At 54.5% G+C, this 23,951-nt stretch overlaps 1 protein-coding gene across 1 annotated transcript; it reads left to right on the top strand.

Moving 5' to 3' along the window:
- The first annotated feature begins 6,108 nt into the window (after positions 1 to 6,108).
- Positions 6,109 to 13,303, top strand: MRGPRD (MAS related GPR family member D). The gene is made up of 3 exons (XM_032879079.1): positions 6,109 to 6,163; positions 8,817 to 8,874; positions 12,180 to 13,303. Exons 1-3 carry the CDS (start codon positions 6,109 to 6,111, stop codon positions 13,108 to 13,110), a joined length of 1,044 nt encoding a protein of 347 aa, XP_032734970.1. The 3' UTR covers positions 13,111 to 13,303.
- The last annotated feature ends 10,648 nt before the right edge of the window (positions 13,304 to 23,951 follow it).

Here is a 23,951-nt window from a genome sequence, read left to right as displayed (position 1 = left end):
TCCACAGGGAGGCCCCGTCGGCGATGAGCAGCCCAGATGGTAGCCTTTCCAAGCTATGCCCGACCCACCCAACCTGCTCTGTACTCTGGCATTTGTGCTCCTCTCCTGGATGATCCGTCTACACCTCTGGGGTGCTCCCTCACCCAGATGGTCCGTCTACACCTCTGGAGTGGTCCCTCTCCTGATAGGGTAACCACCCCTCTGCCTAATGGAGCTTTGGTCAGCCACCCTGTCCTCTTGGCTAAAGCCTATGCCCTTTCTCACACATTCAGGGCTCTCTGGTCCCCCTGGAAACAGTTTTCATGTGCTGCTTAATACAGGTCCTGTCGTGGAACACAGCGTGTCCACACAGAGGCTCCCTGGGTACGGCTGCTGCTTCTCCTCCTGCTACCTGTCCAGAATGCCCCTCACTCTCCCACCCTCTCTGAGTGGGGCTGGGGCTGGCCTCCCTGAACTTGGCACCTCCCCAATGCCCAGCAATAGGCTGGAGCCCCTCCCAAGAGACAGCTCAACTAGGGCCGGGCCAGAGGCTCCCTGACTGCCCCCTGCCCACCTCCAGCCAGTCCCCGAAGAGGCCCTTCTTGGGTTCCAGGTGTCCAGCCTGGGACCCCAGCCCCATGGCAGGGAAGCTCTGGGGGAACCTGCTCATTACATAGGCCCAAGGACAGACCAGGGCAGAGGCACCAGTGGCCCAGGCTGGGGGAAGGCCCCATCTGCAGAAAGCAGGGAGAGGGCCGGAAGGGAGCTGGCTAACAGAACCACCTGCCTGCCCACCCAGGGTGTGGCAGTACCTCCCGCCTCTCCTGCTGGCCCAGGTGGCGCCTGGCATTCCACCTGCAGACCCTGAACTTGCTCTCCCTTACCCTGGTCAACCCAGAGCAAGGGCTGAAGGACCACCCTGGGGTGGGCTGACCCCCAAATGCATTTCTTAGCGACCAATCCCCAGGTGGTGGACTCGCTCCTCCTGGCCTCTCCAGGCCTCTGCTCCTGTGCTCCCCATTCCAACAGGCCCAGCGGCTCCTCCATCAAGGTCCCTGTTCTGCAGAGAGAGAACCCCGAGTATCTGGAGGCAGAAGAGCTTCAGATAGCAGAGACCGGGGCGCCGGCCTCTCCCACTCCCAGCATGGGGTGCACCCTCCCCGTCCTCGCACACTTCCCCCACCTCCTGACCCATCCCCCCACACCCGCAAGCCAGTCCAAGAATCCCAAAAAAGCCTACTTCTGACACTTCTGGGGACTCAAAGAAGCCAAGTCAGGTCCTGAGGACACATACGAGGGGCGGGATCCATTCAATGGGAAAGCTTCTACCAGCAGGCCTCCACTGGCAAGAAATGCCTCCTAGTCCTGAAGACGGACAAGGGGGCCTCTGAGGAGCCACTGTCTTGGGACCCAGTGAATCCGAGTCCCTGGGGGTTCACCTCTTCCTCAGGAGCTCTCACCCTAGGCCTCTGGCCCTGAGTCTAGTGCCAGAAGCTACCCCCCCGCCACCCCTCTGGGAGCATGAACTGACCTCCTTGCCTGGGCCCAGCTGCAGCAGCTTAGAACCCCAGCCCAGTGGGCGGGAGGGCAGCCTCACTCACTGCAGGACCTAGAGGTCGGGGAGGGGCTGGAGCCCCACAAGAATACACATCTGGCTGTGCTTAGTGGGAAGTGAGCTGGGAGGATGGGGGGTGAACCCCAGGATCGGCCCTGCCCAGCCTCTGGACCCTCCTCAGGTGCGGATCCCTACAATCTTCCCTGGGAGTAAGGCTTCTCCTCCCCCATCCAGTCCCCAGCCACATGGGGATTGCCAGCACATTCTGTCCACACCCCGGACGTCCTCCCATCTGTGCTCTTGGAGAGGCAGGAGCAGAAGAGAAGGGCTCACTCCTCCTCCCGCCTTGGGTATGGAGTTACAAAAGGGCCCAGGGAGCTGGCTGCAGGGGTGGGGCACAGAAGCCTCTTCAGTCCCCCACCAAAGGCAGCTCACCCGGGACCACCACCAGCATCCTTCTTTCTGGTGTCTGGGAAAGTCAGGAAGCAGAGGGACCAGAGCATCACATATCTCCACCACGGAACTCTTTGGAGCAAGGGGTCTAACCGCCCTCCCCTGACCACTGCGCAGGAGTCGAATTCAGGGGGTGCATATCGCCATCCCTACTAAGGAACACGTAGGTGGCCCCACAAGGAACAAACACTGGTCTCCCTGCCACTCCAATTGTTACTAAGCACAACTTGCTACCACCACTGGATATGCAGGGCGAGGACGGCAGAGCCACCAGGGTTGGGCTGTGGGGCCCTGCTTTCGGTGCCCCCCCGCCACAGCTGTCTGGACAAACACACTCCTGGATGATGCCCGTGAGAAACAGGGCCAAATGTGCAAAGTCAAGAGCAAGCCTCAGGGAGACAGGGTACTGCCACCCGGAAGCCGTGGGCTTGGGTTTTCTCACAGATCCAGCACAGGCCTCTGGAGCAGGGGCAAAGTGTCCCTTGTAAGAGGGAACAGGGTGGCCAGGAAGGAGGGACAAGGAAAGAACCAATCCCAGCCTGGCGAGCAGGGCACAGATTGCCATTCGCAGGGGACCTGCTATGTGCAGTGGGCCCTGGGCTAAAACCTCCACCAGCTCATTTAATCTGCACAGCTGGGCTCCCAGGGACAGGCTGCTCGCACCCAGGGTGGATCCCCAGTCACAATCCCACCGCTCTGGTGGCCACGTGCTTGCCCTGGAACCCAGGCCGCTGGCCTCTGTGTTCCCACCAGCAAAGCACCGGCAGTAGGGGCCCCGGGGATACCACATGGACTAGACAGGACAGGCCCATCACAGTCCAAGAACAACCCAGACTGGCCTTGTTGGAGCCCACAATCCAGCGCCTGAGACCAAAGGAGGGCGCAACCCAGGCCTGGGCAGCTGGCAGCTGGCAGCTGGGGACTTGTGCCCGGCACACAGCACAACACACAGCCTGAGAGCTGAGGCCTCTTTGCGTCTTCCTGGCCTGTCTTCGTAAGACCAAACAGAACGCCTCTCCGGCATCGGCCTGGCCGGCTCCCACCCCCTGCCGGCTGTGCTTGTGAGATAACCGAGTTTTCTCTTTGGGGCCAGAATTCTGAAGCCTGAGATCCTTTCACACATGCACTTCTTGGTCTAGAATCCTCTGCCAAGACACCCCGTCTTTCCCAGGAGCCGCGGGATCCATCTAGAAGGTGGGATGAAGGGATGGGTCTGTTAACAGTCACCTCTCCCGGGATGGGAAGAAACCCAGCCCAAGGAAATGTGCTTTGAAACACATGCGTGACCAGACCAGGGAGCTACCAAAACACGTCGCAGAGATCACCCCGTCCACCAGGTCCATTCAGGGCAACTTGGAATGCAAGCTCGGAAGTCGTGTATCTGAGGCCACTGGGGGTTGGAGACAACAGGGCTCCGTTCACAGAACGAAAGTTCATGGAAAAGTCCGCGGCGGTGCGTCAGAATGCCAGCGCCAAGTTTCCTGGCAATTCGGGAGAAGGCTCACCTATTCGGGCAGATTTTGTAAAAAAAAAAAATTCTTGCGGTTGACGTTAGGCACAATAAAATGAACTGGTTTAACGCACAGTCGATGATCTCTGACACACGTATGTACGCTCGCGACCTCACCAAATCGCTGTGTGGAATGTCTGTGTTCTCCCCGGAAGAACATTTCCATCACCCCCCCCCACCCAAGAATATCCTAGCGCCCGAGAGTCCCAGGCCCCCACCCCCGCCCCGCACCCCTGTGCTTTAGGCCACTCTAGGTCACACAGGACAGACTGCTTCCGGCCGATTTGCACAGCACGTGATAAGTAACAGAAACGAGTCTGGGGCGGGGGTGAGGAGGGGGCGGGTGTCTCGGAAGTTTACCGACTGCCTTACGGGGAGCTCCATCAGCGATTTCCAGCAGGCTCTTCCCTCCCGCCGACCATTCCCAATGCTGCCACCGGAACGTGTCCTCGCATTCTGCGCTCCCCGAAGCGCGAAGACACACGATCCGAAGTCCATTCCGGGGGCCGCCTCCCCAGCCCTGGGCCCAGGACCCGGGGGCTGTCCGCCTCTCGGTCCGTGCCACCCAGAAACTCGTCCTCCAGGGCCGCGACCCTGCGACAGCGGCTGCCGCGGGCAACACTCACCATCCCCGGTGGAACAAGCGCGGATCTTCAGAATCCCAGCCGGGAAAGCGGCGAGCGGAAGCACACGGGGCGGCCCGCCGCACACTCCACAGCGGACCGAAGCGGCGCGGCCCGGCTGCGCAGGGCGGGCGCGGCTCAGCCAGGGCGCACCGCAGCCACGGTCCAAGGCGCTGCCCGTCACCCGCGTCCTGACGCCCGCGGCCTCGGGTGGCAAGTGGGGTCTGCGGGTCCTCGCCGTGTCACCAGCACGACCCAAGCCGGCGCTCCGGTGCGGGCGGCGTTCGCTACACGCCTCCTCCGGGTCCCAGGTTCCCCTCGGGTTAGGATCCTGGGCGGCACGTGACAGAAGCCGCACTGAAGCGCGCAGGCGCACGCACTCATGCGCACGCGCACGAACTACTCACGCACGTGCACCAACTCACCCACGCGCACGCACGAACTCATGCACGCGTACAAACGTACCCGGGCACGTGCACGCACGGACCCACACTGGAGCAGGATTGGCTCATGTCGCTTAGAAGTCCGGGTGCAGACGCAGGCCAGGAACAGCTGGATCCGGGCCCCTGATTCCAGGGATTCTGTCCATCACCTGTCATTAGTCGGGAAATGTGAGCCTCTGTACCTGCCAGGCCCAGTTCTAGCCACAGGAGGTACCAGAACGAGACAGTTCCTGCCAGGAAGCCCGTGTCTTCCTGGGTCACCTGTGTCCCCGCCCCTTCTCAGGCTAGGTGTTACCTCCTCGGGGTAAGACGTCCACCACCCCGGCTCAGTAAGCCCAGAGTAAGAGCCTGGGACAGTGCGAGCTGCTCCTCTGACATGGGGATGCTCTGTGTCCACTGGGGACACCCATGAGCACAACGGGGCCTCTGTCCTCCGTCACCTGTCCATGACGTAGGGCGTTGGTGACACTTCGGCATCGGAGCTCTGCGCCTCTCCTCTCTTCACTCACGTGTCTTCCCAAAGCTGAGACCAGAGGTCTCCCACACCGAGCTCTCCTTCACGTCCAGCACCGGGCATGAGGGTGAGCACGACAGCCCCAGGCCCCAGCCACCCATCAGTCAACGGGTGTAGACCCCAAGCAGCCGCCATGTCCCGCGGGGCATCTGGCACGCCAGGCTACACAGCTGGTCAGCCTCCATCCAAACCTGGAGGGGGCTCAGTTTTAGAGGACTCATGAATTCCCAGGCAGGAAAGTGGGTTCAGCCAATGTGGGAAAAGGTCACCAACTGAGGTCAAAATGATCCCCTCCCTCTTGCCTCGAGTGCTGTACTCAAGTTGTTGAGAGAGACTGGAGGGGATTCCATGAATTTCAGTGAGGACTGGGATGCTCAGAGGGGTCCCCTAAACCACAAAGGTCCCCAGCTAATAGGCAGACAAACTCAGACTTGAAATGGGGCCCTGGAGTCCAGGTCCAGGCTCCTTCCTTTCCGCCCCTCAGCAGGCAGAGCCCTGGGCAGGTCCATTAGCCAGAGCATCTCTCCATGCAGAGGGCTGTGTGGACATAATGGCCTCTCCCAGCCCACAAGAGCCCCTCTTTCCTGCATAGCGCTATGTTAACTCCGAGATGATAGGGCCTGCTGATGCTCTGAGGCCTCTTTGGCTGTCCCAGATGGCCTTCAGGAAGGGAGGCACTGCCGGGATGGCACAGGAAGGGCGTGAACACTCCCGCAGCTCCTCACGGCCCCCAGCCTTATTCTCATTTCCCTGAAAGGTATCCCCCACCCTGGATGGGCAGCCTGAGAGTCCACACCCAGCCAGGTCCATTAGTCCCCAGCCAGCTTATCTGCAGGCCTCCTGGGTGGGGTGGGTGCCTTCCTGTATTTATCCCTCAAGCTCCCCTTCCAGCATCTCAGAGCAGAGTGAAGGTACTTGGGGGCATCGCAGGGACAGGACTCCTGTGAGGCCAGGGTGGGGAGCAGCCAAGGCGAGCTGGGAGAAGCCCTGCAGAGCCGGGAGCAGGGACTGGGCCGGAGCAGCTCGGGGGCATGGGGCCAGTGGAGTTGCCTCCAGGCATTGGAGTTAGGCACCAGAGCCCAGCCAGGGACTGAACACCACGTCTGGAGCAGGTAGGAGCCTCACATTTTTACTCTCTGGGTGGAGGAGAGCATGGTGGTGACGGGTGGTGCCTAGCAACAACCCGGGGGGAGAGTCCCTGTTCAGCCAGGCATGGCTGGATGGCCCGGGAGGTGCCTCAACTTCCCCAAGCTGGCATCTTCCGGATAAAACGGACGACAGAAGCCTAGCTCACAACCATATTTAAAGTGGTTCAGATCACCTCCAGGGGGCCAGCCACATGGGGAGCCCCCATCAGTGGTGACAGCCAGGCCAGGACAAAGGAGGGACATGCAGGTGTCAGGTGAGCACAACTGAAGAAGACATTCACTTTGTTTTGGGAAAAGCAGCAAGTAATAGGTTTTCATTTCTGTAAAAACGCTATATGGAAATGCACAGAAAAAAAAAACCCTTCAAGGGTGTGATCCCACCATTAACACTGGGAGGCAGCATGAGGGCATAGCAAAACCTACGTCCTCTTGACCCTCAGACCTTTTAAATGAGACTGTTTTACTATCTCATCTAGGTAACCTTTTAAACATTTAAAGTACAAGGAGAGATGGACCGTATTAGCTAGAAATGACATTTCCCTAAGGCGTCAGGGGGGTAGACAGAAATTCAAACAAGGCTTTTGAAGACAGGAATCCTAAAGCTAACTCGACAGATACCGTCTTCTAAACCATCACCTTTCATGTGTCATCACTGAGCACTGGCTACATGCAGGCCTGGGCCCAGGGGCGGGGAGGGCGTGGAGGGGCTCTAGTCAGATGCTGGCCTGCCCGAGGGGCTCACAGGCCCAGTGACAACCAGCATAGCTCAGAGTCCAGTGGGGGGGGGGCGGGGCGGAGAAGAGCCCAGCAGAGGGGAGGCAGCAGGGGAGGAGATTAGGCTCCAGCAGCTAGTCTCAGAAGTGCATTGGTCTTACCAGATCACGCCCCACCCTCCCGATCTCGTTTCACCTTGAACACCTCGTACAGGCCCATCTCTGAGAGGAGTGCAGCGGCTTGGTGCCTCAACAGATCATTGAGGGGGACACAGTTGGGCCCATAGCTCTCTCCAGCCCCCCACATCCCTCCTCTCTTCTTCCTTCTTTCACTGGAAAGGAGGAACCTTCCTCCGTGGGGTCCCACAAGCTTGGTGGGTTCCCTGCTTCTCCCATCTCTCCTGGGCAGTGCTTGCCCGCAGCCACTTGCCCGCAGTACCGACTCTGCCCCCAGGCGCACTCCCCTCGCCCCCCTGCAGCCATGACCTCGCCTGTGCCCTCAGGTCTTCCTCTGCTGAGAGGCTCCCATTCTCGTCGTCCGCCCCCAGTCCCATTTCTCTACCGTCGCCTCCTCCCTGCCCGCTACAACACACCCCTTCAAAGGGTCACCCACACCCCTGCCTCCACAGCCGCCTCCTCGGCACATTTGGGGGTCTCTGCTGCCGAGAGCCGCCCCTTTGGAGGGGTCTAGGGAGCCGCCCCACCTGCAGCACACCCGTCCCTCCATGCGCTCTGCCCCCACTGTCGCTTGGCTACTAAAGCTGCTCTCCCAGCAGCTGTCAGCCCCTCTGGGAGTTCCCACCCTGGAAGCTGCATATTCTTGCTCGTCGATGGTCTCTCCTTCGAGCAGCATCCCCAGGACCCAGAATAGCCCGGGCCTGGTCCGCCCTCCATCCCCATCCGCAGGGTATCAGGTGACAGCTGAGAAGCAGCCCAGGTGTGCAGAGGGCCCCTGTCCAGGCTTCTGGGACCCTGACCAGAGCAGAGGGTCGGGGGGGCACTACATGCACTCAGAGGTGGGGTGGGGCACTGGACTGGGTCAGTCGGCCCACAGGGTGACCTTGTGCATCCCGCCCTGCCCGAGTAGCAGGTGCCACCCACGTCCTCCATCCCTGGGGTGCGGCCCACACACTCCTTACTTAGCGTGGGGCTTCGAGGACACTCCTTTGCTGAGCCTGGCACTGGGCAGGGACCAATCACTAGTGGCTCAGGAGGGCGGTGTGTAAAGGGTTCCGCTGGCTGGGGAGGGGCCAGGGGAGCAGGGTCCCAGCCCCCTGCACAGACAGCAATGGGTCCCTCACAGCAGCCCCTCCACCAGGCCTCTCCCTGCCGCCCTCCAACCTCAGCACCTTCCAGCCCATCCCTGCCTTGTTATGTACCCTTGGGGGACAGGGGATAATCATGTCTATTGTACATTCCCCACCCTGGACTGTGAGTTCTATGAGGATGGGCTTTCTGTGTCCTGGCCACTGCTGTACACAGATCACATGTGTGTGTGCAGATGGCTATGGGCGTGTGTGCATCTGTACTGTGTCTCTGTGTATAGATATCTGTACTATCTGTGTGTGCATCTGTGCTCCTGGGTGCGGACATGTATTCTGCGCATGTCCATATGCTATCATCTACCCCGTGGTACACAGAGCACCATGTATGTATCCGGCACATAGTAGAAGTTTGGTCAATGTTACTTAAATATCTGTAACCAATGTTACTTAAACATCTGTGGATCCTGCGGGAGGGACGCCTGACTGACGACAGGGCACCTATGGAGGCTGTGTGGGTCATGGTCCCACCCTCCCACTGTGGATGCAGAGAAAACATAATCCCCCTCCTACCCAGCCCTGGAGAGGTAGAGAGGGAAATTTCTGGGTCCTAGAGCGATGCCAATGGCCCGAGAACATCAGATGGGGTATAGGCTCCAGGAGCCGGGGCTCAGGTTGGGTGGGGATGAGGAAGGGCTGGGGCGCTGGGAAGTCCCTTGGAGCTGGAGCAGAGGGGGCTCCACAAGGCCAGAGCCCAGGAGCTCCCTGCTGCTTAGAGAAGCAGCTTTCTGCACAGAATGCCCTCAGGAGCCTCCCCCTGCCTGAGACTGTGGGAGAAGGGTGCGTGAGCAGAGTCAGGCACCAATTTGAGGAACTAAAGCCCCAGATTTGCAGCATTCACGGTTACAGAGTCTGAATTTACAAACGTCTGCACAATGCCACATCTCCGACCCATGAGCCCCACCACAGACCTGCTCCTGGACCACAGACCTGCTCCTGGACCAGTGACACCCTGTGGATAACAATAGAAGCCAAATCCTGGTAGCAGATCTCAGCATTGAAAGTGAAGAGGACTGGGACGCCTAGGTGGCTCAGTCAGTTAAGTGTCTGCTTTAGTTTCAGGTCATGATCCCAGGGTCCAGAGACTGAGCCCCCATCAGGCTCCCTGCTCAGCGGGGAGTCTGGCTCTCCCTTTCCCACTGCCTCTCTGCCTGGCTTGTGCGCTCTTTCCCTCTCTCTCTTGCTCACTCTCATAAATAAATAAAATAAAAAATAAGATGAAGAAGGCCACAACATAAAAGGTATACTTGACAGGGACGGCATGATCATCTTGGATTTGTCCCCACTTGACAAAGATTCCAAAAGCCAAAGAGAAAATGACAAAACTTATTTGTGGCAGATAAAAATATTCGTAGTGCTATGAAATATATCTCTAACTAATTTATGGAAATTTAAATTTTACGTATTTTCAGTGGTTTTCAACGTTAAAATATTTAGGCATGAACAACAATGAAGACACTACAAACCAAAATGCATGAAACAGCTAAAGAAATACTTAGGAGTCATCTAGAGCCCAAAATGCCCTTTAGAAAGAGAAATTTTGACAGTTGCCTAGCAGTTCAACACAAGAAGCTGAAAAACAATCACAAGGTAAATCCAAAGAAAGTAAAAGAAGTAAACGCATCAATTAAAATTGGAACCGGGGGTGCGTGGGTGGCTCAGTGAGTTAAGCGTCTGCCTTCAGTTCAGGTCATGATCCCAGGGACCTAGGATCGAGTCCCACGTTGGGCTCCCTGTTTGCAAGGAGCCTGCTTCTCCCTCTCCTCCCTGTTCATGCTCTCTCACTTTCTTTCAAATAAATAAATAAAATATTTTTTTAAAACAGAAAACTGGAGGGAGCCTGGGTGGCTCAGTGGGGTGGCTCAGTGGGTTAAAGCCTCTGCCTTCGGCTCAGGTCATGATCCCAGGCTCCTGGGATCGAGCACCGCATCGGGCTCTCTGTGCTGCAGGGAGCCTGCTTCCTCCTCTCTCTCTGCCTGCCTCTCTCCCTACTTGTGACTTCTGTCAAATAAATAAATAAAATCTTTTAAATAAATAAATAAATACATAAATAAAACAGAAAACTGGAAACAAAGAAACAATAGAGACATTTAAGAAAAAGTGCTCGTAAAACTGAGCCTCTAGCAAACTGGTGTTTTAAAAAAGAAGTGAGCACACAAATTTAAAATGGAAGATTGAGTTAGGGCTTTAAAAATTATAAGGGAATATTGTGTAGATTATTTACAGTATCTACCAATAAATGTGAAACCATAAGCATGAAGAATTACGCAGAAAAATAACATTGCCTACTCTAACTCAAGAAGAGATTCAAAATCTGATTAAACCTATTATATAGTTGCACTTATAATTTTCTTTTTACAAAGCCATGCGTGTCTCCTAACAATCACATAAAAATAACCTGACCAGATGGTTTTACCTTCTGCCAAATCTTCAAAGAAAGATAATCCTTACATGCTACAAATTGTTCCAGAAGGTAGAGAAAAAAGGCAATTTCTCCAAGTCATTTTATGCAACCAGTATAATCTTACATCTTTGAAATTAAAAACAGACAAGGATAGTACAAGAGGGGTTAAATTATAGGCTAATTTCACTTATGAACATGGGGGGACATTTTCTAAATAAAATCAGGATACCTGAGGGGAGAGGGGAGTGACCAGAGCAAATAGAAATGGTCTATCCTAAAAATGTAACAATGAGTAAATACCAGAAAACTTACCACTATAGATCCACCACATAAAGAGACAAAGGGAGGAAAAAAAGAAAGTGATTAAGTAGATGCAGAAAAACAATTGTGATAAATTCCATCATTTATGATAAAAACTCTCAGACAACCAGGAAGGGAATTTTCTCACCCTGATAAAAGATAATACCACAAACTCAGAGTAACCATCGCATCTGATAGAGAAACTTTAAATTTAGGGAGAAGATAAGCACACCTGACTGCAACCAGTGCTCAGCAGACTACTAGATGTTCTGGGCTATGCTATAAGACATGAAAAAGAAATTAGAGGGATAAGGATAACAGCAAAGAAAGTCAAACTTGTCAACAGAAAAATGGATAGGTATGGTCTGCTATATTAGGACATTTGCCTGATTAATAAAAACTACAAGAATCAACAGGGTTCCTTCACACCGGCAATGATCAAGAGGAAAATACAACAGAGGCATTTCTGTGTCTAGCCACAGGGAGGAACTGGTACTGGACCAGCCCTCCCACCGTCAACAACCAGAAAACTGGAGAAAACAGAAGACTCAACTGTGTTCAGATACTGGACAAGAGGCATCCCCGGAGTGTGAACTCCAAGAAAAGGGAAATAGAAGAGGTGAACCCTGTGATCACCCCAGCTTTACGCCTGAAGATGCTCTCCGGATAGTGGCAGGAAAGTGGGGGAAACCAGCCAGAGCTCAGTGGTCTTCCTGGAGGATGAAACATGAAAAGGGCACAGAACAAGTATTGAGTGGCTGTCAGCACACAACACCAGAGCTCACACCAAACCACTTACGTATTTTAAACACACACACGCATAAAAGCAGTGTGTAGGACAGAGAAGCCAGAACAGAGTTTTAAGGGTCCCATGTGTAAAGGGAACTTGGTAAGTCAACAGGGAAAAGAAAGCCTTTGATAAAAGTCAATACTTCTTCATGATTAAAAAATAATAATAAACTCAAAACGCAAGAGAACCTCTTCACTTGACAAAGGGTGTTTAGAACAACTTGGGGTATGTCACAGCGGAGCTGGCAGAGTTGGTGGGATGGGAGCCAGGAAAGCGGGGGACAGGCCAAGACTCCTGGTTACGTTTCTTATAAACAGAACCCAGGGGAAAGCCCTGAAGCTGGACAGTCGGGGTGTAGGGCCCCAAGAAGTCCCTTGGGGCTCCAGCAACACAGAACCTCAAGTCGGCCCATATTCTTTCCACAGGATGAATAAGACTGTCCAGATATTCACCCAAAACGTCTCCCTGATAAATACACCGGACACCGCTCCCAAGGTGCTGGGCATCCTGGCCACATTCGTCTGCATGTGCGGCATGATGGGCAATGGCCTGGTGGTCTGGCTGCTGAGCTGCCCAGGGCAGAGGACCCCATTCTGCACGTACATCCTCCACCTGGCCGTGGCTGACTTCCTCTTCCTCCTCTGCACGGCCGTCGCCCTCTATCTCGACCCCACCCTGCTGGCCTATGAGGTGATGGAGAGAGCGAGGTCCTTCACCTACACCACCAGCCTGACCCTCCTGACGGCCATCAGCATGCAGCGCTGCCTGTCTGTCCTCTTCCCCATCTGGTACAAGTGTCACCGACCCCAGCACCTGTCAGCCGTGGTGTGTGCCCTGCTCTGGGTGCTGTCCCTCCTGATGAACGTGCTGGTCTCGCTCTTCTGCAGGGAGTTCTGGTTCAGCCCAAGGCAGTGTTACACGGTGGACTCCGTCTTCAGTTTCCTCATCATGGGGATCTTCACCCCAGTGATGACCCTGTCCAGCGTGACCCTCTTCGTGCGGGTGCGGAGGAGCTCCCAGCAGTGGGGGCGGCCGCGGCCCACGCGGCTGTACGTGGTCATCCTGGCCTCTGTCACGATGTTCCTCCTCTGCGCCCTGCCTCTGGGCATCAGCTGGTACTTCCTCTATTGGCTGGACCTGCCCCAGAACTGGAAGATTCTTTTCCACCACATGGCATGCCTCTCCTCGGCCCTGAGCAGTAGTGCCAATCCTGTCATCTACTTCGCGGTGGGCAGCCAGGGACTCTGTTGCTTGCGGGAGCCCCCGGGGGCCATACTCCACAGAGTGCTGAGGGAGGAGCCTGACGAGGAGGGGAGGGAGACACCCCCCACCAGCACCAACGAGCTGGGGGCCTGAGAGCCTGGGCACCCCGGGGATCTGCATGCCTTCCCTGCCCAGTGTCTGTCTGGCCTGCTGTTAACAGCCCCAAAGCCTTGCCCCTCACCCTGTTGGGGTCTCTTTCTTCTAGGCCAAAGCCCCCCATGCCTCGATGTGGTCTGGCTCTCACAATGGGACTCAGCTGGGAAGACAAAATGCAGTTTTTCCTGGGTGTCACAGGGCTCTCCTTCTCTGAGGCCTGGCTTGTGGAACCTGATTGTCCTCCCAGGCTCTGTGGGTGCGTAGCCTGCTTCCATCTGAATGGGGAAGGACATTCTCCCAGCCTCCTGCTCCCCTCCAAGGACATCTTTGTGCAGGAGGCAGGGTGTGGTTCCTGTGACTTTGTGGCCTGATGCTGGTCCTTGGGCACGTGCTGGTGGCATCAGCTGACTGCCAGGGGGATGCCCTGGTCTGCCTTCCACCAGGTGTCCTGCTGACCCCTTCCATGACAGCAGTCCTTGGCCAGCCATGTCCACCACTGACCAAACTCACTGGCCGTAAGCCAGGAGACAGCCTCGTCCTCCACCTGGCCCAGGACAGCGCTTGACCCCTGGCCTTTGCCTTCAGGTCGCTGTGCAGCACCACACCTGGCAACCACGGCAGGTCTGTTTGCTTTGCTCCGGGAGGCTGCTCTGGAACCAGGAGAGCCCCTGCTGACCCCCTGGAGTTGCACAACGGATCTTGATGGGACTGTGCCCGGGAGGCAGGGGCAAAAAAACTGGATAGGGGTCTTCCCAGAGTTGCTACTGGTCCTAAAAATGTGTAGGATATTAGTGACATTACAAGAATGGGTTGTGACGGGTGCTGGGTGGCTCAGTCAGCTAAGCGTCTGCTTTCAGCTCCGGTCATGATCCCAGGGTCCTGGGATCGAGCCCCATGTCAGGCTCCCTGCTCAGAGGGGAGTCTCCTCCTCCCTCTGCCTCGGCCCTTCCTCCCTGTCCATTGCTCACGCTCTCTTTCTTGTTCTCTCTCAATTAAATAAATAAAATCTTTTGAAAAATAGAATGGGTTGTAAAGCTAAGTAGTATCTTTAAACTATTTACAATACAACACAATTGTTGATCAACCATGCTAAAAAAAAAGATTGTATTAATCCTCAGTTCCCTTTATGGAAGATATTAAAAACTGTCACATATGAAAAAAATGTCAAAGAGTGCGCAGCAAGAAAGGTAGAAAAAATATTGCAGGTGTTTTCCTGTATTTTGCATTATTTGTGGTATTTGTCACTTCTAAAAATCTACAGTTTGCTATGATTTCTGGTCTAAATAAACGGTCATTGTTGCATCTAACTTTGTATTTATGATTTTGTTTTCTTTTTCTTAAGGAGCATCCCCCTCTTGTTGATAAGCTTTGGTCCCCACAGAATCTGTACTTGGATGGAGGACAGAGGAATTACCAAACTCCAGGATGGTCAGCAGGACTCAAAGGGGTGACCACTGAGCTACTGTCAGAGACATCCATGAGTAGGAGGATCTCCAGGACCACAGGGCAGGGGGCTGCTTCCAATGGCCCCACTCATGTGAACAGAATGACGACTCAAAACTCTAATGGCTTGTTTTGAGGTTAGGACTGAAATTCAGGGACTCTCTGTGACACTGTGGAAAGAAATCTGTGAGTACTGAGTGTGTCTTCAGTACACAACCCACACCCTCCACAGCTGGGGCCAGCCACTAGTCTCCAGCTTGTTCATGAATCTGTGATATTTTTTTTTTCTCCCTTCTATAGGGCAAACTCCCTGTGAGGAGGGCCTGGCTATTTTCAGCCTCATCCAAGGCTAATGGCAAAGACTGACATCCGTCAAAAAAGAACTTGACTTTCAGAATGAAAAAACAAGTCCTGCATGAGCTGCCACTTTGCTTTATCTATTTTGAGACTATGTTATTAGGACCAAACAAATTTAGGAATGTTATATCATCCTGGGGAGTTGGAGCTTTGGTGACAAATTATGAAGTTACTGTCATTGATCCTAGTCATGATACGCCTTATGATCTATCTTGTCTGATACTAACTTGGCTGCACCAGCTTTCTTCTGGATGGCACTTGCGTCTCCTTGCCGTCTTTGACTTTTAACCTTTTGGTATTCTTAACTGTTAGATCTATCACTTTTAAACAGTTGAGAATTGGGTTGAGCTGCACCTTTGGACATTAAACCCAACACTACAGTGAGCAGGCCTATGGTCCTCCATCCCTCCCAGCTGTCAGTCCTGAAGAGCTGTACAGGTGAGCAGGTAGAAAAGCTCACTCCTCACTAAGCTGTTTTAGTGACTGAGGAAAAGGATGGGCTCTGGCTTTAATCCCGACTCCGTAACCACTGTCCTGGGTGCCCTTGGGCCCACCTTGCACCCTCTCTGAGCTGTCTTCTCATCTGCATATAGGGAAAATCACCTCCCTCCTCTACCAATCTTCTATATGGAAAGGACACACAGGTCCCGCATCCATCCATCACTGGGCACTGAGAAGCACTATCCCAAAGGTGGAACCCTGGGACTTTCCAGCCAGGGGCCTGTGGTGGGTTAGAGATATATGGGCACAGCCCAGCCCTGTCTGAGCTATCCCAGGCCACTCTATCCTGTCCCAGGGCCACCAGGGTCCGTTAAAAGATGTCAGCGCGGGCACCTGGGTGGCTCAGTGGGTTGAGGCCTCTGCCTTCGGCTCAGGTCATGATCCCAGGGTCTTGGGATCGAGCCCCACATGCATCTCGGGCTCTCTGCTCAGCGGGGAGCCTGCTTCGCCCTCTCTCTCTGCCTGCCTCTCTGCCTATTTGTGATCTCTGTCTGTCGAATAAATAAAATCTTAAAAAAAAAAAAAAAAAGATGTCAGCACAAGGGGACTTGCAGGCTCCCAAAGGATGAACTCTCCTTTCAAATAAGGCCATGATTTATTTGGCTCTTGCATCTCCTATGTTGCATTTTCTGTGGCAGGGCTGTACTCCGTCCTGCACTTTCAAACTTGGAAAGCCCAGGACCTACTCAGGGAGAGTAAACAGGGGGCAGTCAGGCTGGCCAGGGGCACTAGGATGACAAGAGAAGTCAAGATGACAGGGACAGGCGGGTTAACAGTACACAACCTCCCTTCCAGTCCACTCTGCTGCCAAGGTCCCCTCCCCCCAGAGGCTCCTCTCACCTCCCTTTTGTCAAAGGGAACATTTGCCTTTCCAGACCTGGCTCCCTACGGTCTGTCTGGGGCAGAGCCAGGAGCATGCAGGAGAGGGAAATGCAGAGAGAAAAAAGAGAAATGGGCTGTCTCCTCCCTAAGCCTTCCTCCTTCCCCAGACTCCTCTCCCTTCTCAATCACCAATGAGGGAGTGGGGAGGAGGGGAGAAAGGGCCACTTAAGAGCCCCGAGACCCTGCAGTAGATGTACAGAAGCATCTCCGGCCCCGCGAGAGAGGCACACAGGGCGCCGTGGCAGAGTGACCGCCCCACAGAGTGCTCAGCCCTCCGAGAGTGACCTGAAGCTGCCTGTCCTCTGGCCAGGCTGTTCATCCTGCACTAACAGAACCTGATCACCAGGACAGGGATGCAAATCAGGACCCTGGGCACGCCCGCCCCTGCCATAGGGCACAGCCCTGGCCCCACCCAGACAAGCCCCATCCCAAGCCCAGCACCCGCTCCAGCAGGCCCCTCCATTTAAGCTACGCCCCAGGCTCCACACACCCCCACACACTCCTGCTCTGTCCACTGCAGGCCCCTCCCAGGCCGCGCCCGAGCCCCGCCCCCAGTCCCGCTTTGCCTAGCAAGCTCCACAAGAACACCCCGGCCAAGCTCCCGCTGGGACCCGCCCCCCACCCTCAGCCTCCTAAAAAGGATTCCCCCCGCAAGGGCTGGAGTGTCTCGCCTGCCTGAAGAGGAGCAGGCCTGCCTGGAGAAGGGGCGAGTACCAGGGAGCCCTGGAAGCTGCGGAGCCCCCTGCGAGAGCCCCTCTGGTGCACACTGCCTCCAGCAGCCGCATCCCCACCCTGGAGTCCCTGCCCCCTGAGCTTGGATCCCAGGGGCGCCCGAGACAGCCTCCCCTTACCCAGCCTGGTCAGGGGAGGCCATGTGCTAAGTAAAGAGCCCCCTGCATGACGACCACAGCCACCCCCTTCTCCGTCCCCAGCTGCGACACTGACCCAGGACTTCCCATTCCAGGGGATTTCCCGTGGGGCAAGAATTCACTGAATCAACCCTACAGGTTTACAGTGAAGATGAAATGAGATAAAGCAGGGGAAGGACCGCATAAGGCCAGGCACATAATACGGACTCAACATGGGATTACGAACCAGTCATGACTTGCCGGCGGGCAGCCCTCACGATGGGCCAGGTGCCGTTCTTGACACCATAGAGCCAGGAACTGTACAGTCCCCCGCAGCACTGGGAGGTGCTTCTACCAGCACTTCCTTTTACAGCTGAGGCAGCTTAGGTGGGAAAGGGCTGAGTGGCTTGTCGGAGGAACAGGAGGCAGCAGAAGGAGGCTCTGAGGCCAGGTATTCAGCTCTAGAGTCCCTGAGCTCTGCCCACGTGCCATCCTGCCTCTGGAGGGTGGGCACCAGCGCGGGAGAGCGCATCGCCGCATTTCACACTCCTCAGCAAACTCAGAGCCCAGCCCGAATTCACATTCGTAAACACCAAGCAAATGACAAATGCTTAGTATTCTCCAAAGTAAAACAAACCAACCTCAGGTTTGTATCCGGCAACAAGACCAAGAACGGGAATATGGTGCCGTTCTTAAAAGGAGACAAAAGTGAAAGCACACCCTGGTCAGAGCAGAGACCCCCCAGCTCCCTGGGCAGAAGTGGGAGGGTCCTCACCGGGTGTGTTAGGATTCCTATGGCTGATGCGACAAAGGCCACAAGCTGAGTGGCTTCAAACAACACAAATTTATAATCTTATGGTTTAGGAGGTCTGAAATCTAAAATGGATCAGCAGGGCTGAGTTCTTCCTGGGCGCTGTAGAAGGGAATCTGTTTCCTTGCCTTTTCCAGGTTCTGGAGGCCATCGCCCTCCTCCATCATCAAAGCCAGTCAGCCACCACCTTCACATCACTCTCTCTGCTACACCCCATCACCTTCCTCTCACAGGCCTGCCTCCCTCTTTTAAGGATTTATTAAGTCCACCCAGACAATCCACAATCACCTTCCCATCTCAAGATGCTCAGTTATATCTGCAAAGTCCCTTCACCATTAAGGTCACTCACATATACACAGGCCTCTGAGATGAGGACACAAACATCCTTGGGGGACCATTATTCTGTCTACCATCCTGCAAAATGGCCTATCCAAGAGATGAGACCTACAGAGTGTGTGTAGTGCTTTCTTACAAAAACCAGTGGTCCCTTCTCTATAAACTGATAGTGAAGCCAGTAATCAACTCACCCGGCCCCCCATCCACAGAATTATCCATCAGCTCTTAGTACCGTACTCTTAAATAAAAACAGAGTTGAAGATCTCCAGGGAAAGTTTAAACATGAAAGACAAGATGCGAAAACAAAATGGAGAAAGAAACTCTGAGGAAACAGACTGTGCAGGGTGCTGAAGGAAGCAGCAGAAAATACTGCCTTCCAGCGTCAGGCTGAAAACGATTCTCAGCCTACGATCGAACCATCCACCCGAGTCTGAGACTAGATAAAGAAAAGTCTTCCAAAAAAAACAACAACTCTACCATACCTTCACTCTCTGAAAGCCACTAATAGCAAAAAGCAAGAAAGAGGGGTTTTCAGTTTTATGAGAGTGCTTGAGGCTGTGCATAGAAAGTGCATAAAAGGGTGCCCGGGTGGCTCAGTGGGTTAAAGCCTCTGCCTTCGGCTCAGGTCGTGATCCCAGGGTCCTGGGATCGAGCCCCACGTCAGGCTCTCTGTTTGGCAGGGAGCCTGCTTCCTCCTCTCTCTCTGCCTGCCTCTCTGCCTGCTTGTGATCTCTGTCTGTCAAATAAATAAAATAAAATCTTTTTTTAAAAGTGCATAAAATTTAAGCAAATGAGAAAAACAAGGCAATCAATAACTAGTAAAAACAAGGAGTTGTCCAAGAAAGGAAATATAATCAGCATTTACCATATTTATTTCCTCTAACCTGATTTGTCCTCCCACATGAACCCATCTAGTCCCATGGCCTATTAGCATTATAGAGTCAGTGATACCCGTGTCCCCTATGGTACCCCATCACCCACCTGCCTATTGAGCTTCCAACTTTCGTATCAACCTGGCTTCTTAAAAATCTCTCCTTGGGTGTCTAATAGGCTCCACAAACTTCACACATCACCAGAAGAGTCCTTGCAGTCCTGTGTAAATCCCAGCTCCAAAACTCCGTTCGCCTCCCAGTCTGCTCTATCTCAGGAATTATAACCCCATCCACCCAGGCGCCTAAGCCAAAAACTGAGGAGGTGTCTTAACCCAACCCCTCATCTCCCACACTCTCTCAGCAACCCTGTAGGTTCCAACCCCCAAAATATCCTGCATCCGCCCAATTCTCTCCATCAAACCTGCACTCTCTCTGTCCCTGCAGGCTGTTTTCTACAATCCTGGGGGTCTGCCAAGGACCTCATACAGGGTGGCTCTAAGCAAAATCCAAGCTCCCTTCCATGGCCTCTGAGGTCCCACCCACTTGGACCCTCCAATCACTCTGTCCCACTCACACTTCCCTCCTACTAACTCCTCAACATTGCCCATCGGGTTCCTGTCTCCAAGCATTTGCACTTACTCTTCTTCCACCAGTTGGACTGAGAACTAGTTGACATGCATCTCTATACAAGTTTAAGGTGTACGGCATTATGGTTTGACTTACACACACCCTGAAATGATTACCCCTGATGATGATTCGGCTAACATCGCAGTCACTCCTCTCCATGCTTTTTTTTTTTTTAAGATTTTATTCATTTATTTGACAGACAGAGATCACAAGTAGGCAGAGAGTCAGGCAGAGAGAGGCGGGGAAGCAGGCTTCCCGCTGAGCAGAGAGCCCGATGCGGGGCTCGGTCCCAGGACCCTGGGATCATGACCTGAGCCACCCAGGCGCCCCCTCTCCATATTCTTCTCAATGTTAGATCTCAGTTCCAACATCACCTCCGCGGGTGTCACCTGTTCGGAAAGGTCTTCCTGGATCCCATGACTTTCCCCTGGCCACTCTCTGAGATACTCTGACTTCACTGTCCCTCTCCCCACCCCATCCAGCATCACTTCCAGAACATGCCAGTCCCAAGGGCATCAGGAACCCTGATGCTTTGTTCACTCCACGCCCCACTGTACCCCAGGATTGGACAGCACCTGCCACTTTACAATATATTTTGAAGAAATAAAGAATCAAAAAAAAATCATAAATGATCTTACTCAGGAGTGAGCAAACTTTTTTCCATCCTGAGTCCAGGATAGGAAACACTGCAGTCTTTGGGGACGACGTGGTCCCCACACAGCTACCTGGCACTACCATTTCAGTCAAAAGCAGCCACAGGTAAACAAATTGGAATCAAACCTGGCCAACAGACACTGAAATTCACATTTAATACCATTACTGTAGGTCTTCTTTTGACTTTTATTTTCCCAACCATTTAAAAAAGTTAAACCCATTTTTAGCTTGCGGGCCATACAAAAAGGGTGGTGGTGGGCCAGATTTTGGCTGGCGGGCTCTACGTGCTGATTCATCTAAGAAACACCGGGGGGAGTAGTTTACAAAATTATGGGGAACCCCACGATGCAACCCCAAGAGGCTATTTAAAATGACAGTTGTGACCAATACAAACAACATGGGAAATATTTGTGTCTCATTCGGTGAGAAACAGCGGGGCTCACACGGGTCTGGACAGTTTGAGGCAACTGTGCAAACATGGGAAGCGTACAGAGGGTAATCTGCAAAATATTAAAATAGCTGTGCTCAGTTAGCATATCCTGAGCAGTTTTTATCACAATTTCTTCACTTTTTTTTTTTTTCCCCCGAGGAGAACCAATATAACAAGGCATGGCTCTGGTCGCAAAATGAGATTTCGGAGGCTGGGGTAAGTAGTGTAGCCGGTCATCAAAATCCTAACTTTTGGCTGGGAACGGATTTGAACCCAGCCCTGGTCCTTAAGCCTCCTGGGACCTTGCCGTGGCTATGCCCCCGCTTCCTCTCCAGGGCTGCTGCGAGCAGGAAGGGTGCACCAGCGTCCGGCAGGCTCCCTACGCGTGGGCACGACTGGGACTGCAGGTGTGGAGACGCCTCTCCCACGGGCACCTTCCTCTGAGCCTTAACTGCAGCGCATGGTGTCCTCCTCAGTCATGGTCCCTCACAGACAACGGTCTCCCGTGTCTTGGTGGTCAGCAAGTGCCCCGCACGTGTACCCCGGCCTGCCAGCAAGCCCGGCCCAGCCCACACAGGCACTAGCCGTGCTCTCCGCGCTCAGACGGAGGCGGCCTCAGAGCTGCGGAGCTGAGGTGGGGAGGCCAGACCGGCCAGGGAGAGTCAGCAAGTCTTCTCGTCGCCCTGTGCCTCAGTTTCCCCACCTGAAATATGGAGCTAGCGAGCACACGCCCCTCACCGAGGAGAGTAAGGGCCAAAGCAGTGGGTGTCACGAAGAACCTGGCAGACAAGGCAGGCTGGAAGTCTGGTGCGCTTTTCAAGAAGTCAGGGGAGGGCAGCGGGGTTGGGGGTTAGCGCTTGGATGGCACAATCAGTCCAGCATCCAACTCCTGGTTTCGGTTCAGGTCCTGATCTCGGGGCCGAGCCTGAGCCCCGCACCGCGCTCTGTGCCCAGTACAGAGTCTGCTTAAGACTCTCTCCCGGGCGCCTGGGAGGCTCAGTTGGTTAAGCCACTGCCTTCAGCTCAGGTCATGATCTTGGAGTCCCAGGATCAAGTCCCGCATGGGGTTCCCTGCTCAGCGGGGAGTCTGCTTCTCCCTCGGGCCCTCCCTTCTCTCGTGCTTTCTCACTCTCACTCTCTCTCTCAAATAAATAAGTAAAACCGTTTAAAAAAAAGAAAAAGACTCTCTCCCTCCCCCTCTGCTCCTCCACCCCGCTCTAAAATAAATAAACAAATCTTAAAAAAAAAAAGTCAAGGGGACTCAAACTGACCACCTGAGAAAAGTGAAAACACGTTCACGTAAAAACGTGTACACGAATGCCCACGGTGGCATTACTCCCAACAGCCAAAAATGTACCCAACTGGCTGGGTGACTAGGAACAGATGAATGAAGTGGGGTCTGGCCATACAATGAAATCGTGTTCAGTCGTGAAGAGGAAGGAAATCCTGAGCCGTGGGTGAGTCTTGAAGCGACTCTGCGGAGTGAAAGCAGCCAGACACAGAAGGCCACGGAGCGTACGCGTCCGTATATGAGAAATGTCCACATTGGGCAAATGCATAGAGACAGAAGACGGGCCTGTGGGGCCCGGGGGCAGAAGGAGAGGTGACTGCTAACGGATACAGGGCTTCCTTGTAGGTTGGTGAGAACGTTCTGGGGTGACAGATAATAGCTCTACATCCTTACAAAGCCCACCAAACCATGCGCCTTAGAGCGGTTAGTTTTAGGTTTTGTGAATTTTACCTCCACAGGAAAAGCAGCGCCTGGGGAGTGGGCCTGGGGGTGGGGGGCTGTCGAGAGCCGGGCCAGGTGTCCTAACCAGCCCCTCCCACAGACACATACACGGCTCTGCCACCCAATACACATGCACCGGCACCCCTGGGAGGCAGACCCTGGGTCAGCGAGAGGAAGAGCTCAGATCTGTCCAGCCGGCTTGGGGACCCTCTCCCCGAAGAGGACAAAGAGCTCCCAGGAAGCTCCAATGCCACCAAGACGCTGCGGCCTTCCGTATGTCTGTCCCCGGCCCCTGCCGCCACGGTGAGCCCCGGAGGGACTCCCGCAGAACAGACTGCCGGCAGGTGCCACGAGGCCCGACAGGACTGGAAAATCCAGAATTCCTCATACACATACATCCCTGAGTCCGCAGAACTTCTGGGAGGCACGTGGGGATTAAAAGCGAAAAATACATTATTATTAAGAACACTGGGGCGGCCCTTCCTCAACCACTCACGGTTCACCTGGGCCAGAAACTTGGAAGATCTTCCCCACCCTTCACGCCCACCGTGGGTCAGCCAGACGAGCTCTGACGCCCGAAGCCGCGAATGTTCTACACTTGGGCCTCGCCGCCCTGCCACTCTTGCTGCCCTCCCAGCAGGGCCCCCTGTGCGATCCCCACCCACCCCAGGCACCCGCTCCTCATGGCCTCCCCAGAGCCATCTTCCTACAACACAGCTGGGGCCTGTCTCCCCTCCCCGCCACCTCCCTTCCCCTCCTCCCACCCGTGTGAGACCCACAGCCACAGTCAATGGACCACACGGGGCCCCAGATGGTGCGTGTGGACCCCAGACCCACCGGGAATCCCGCCCGCCCTTGCCTGTGACCCGCTCCACCGACGGCCGCAAAGCCAGCCAACGGGAGTTATTCTGTTCCAGCGACAAAACCAGTACTCAGCATCGGTGGAAACTTGAAGGAAGACAAGTACAAACAAGATAGTAAGAATCCCACCAAATCCCAAAGGTGACAGACGTTCACAATCTGGCCTCACGCCTTGTCACCTTCTTTTGTGCGTAGACAGGTGTTCCGAGTAAGTGGGACACCAAATACATAGTTTTACGTCCTACCATTACCAGTAAACATTCCCGCTCGTGACAACGTGCAACATTGCGTGTTGCAATGATAAAATGATTCTACTGGTTCACTTTACACGGTGTCTGTGAGAAGACGACTTTTCACGTCACGGAGGAGCTTTGGGGTACAGAGGACGGACTGAACTCCCACGCCGATGGAGTTTCGCGAAACAGACATGCACCACGCGCTGCCTGAAGGCTCGGGGACGGGGGTCCCGGGGGCCCGGGAGGCG

The sequence above is a fragment of the Lontra canadensis genome, unplaced genomic scaffold (assembly GCF_010015895.1).
Source record: "Lontra canadensis isolate GAN:19392208 unplaced genomic scaffold, GSC_riverotter_1.0 scaffold66, whole genome shotgun sequence".
NCBI lineage: Eukaryota > Metazoa > Chordata > Mammalia > Carnivora > Mustelidae > Lontra > Lontra canadensis.
Note: the sequence above shows the minus strand (reverse complement) of the source record. Positions and strands in the feature narration are given on the sequence as shown.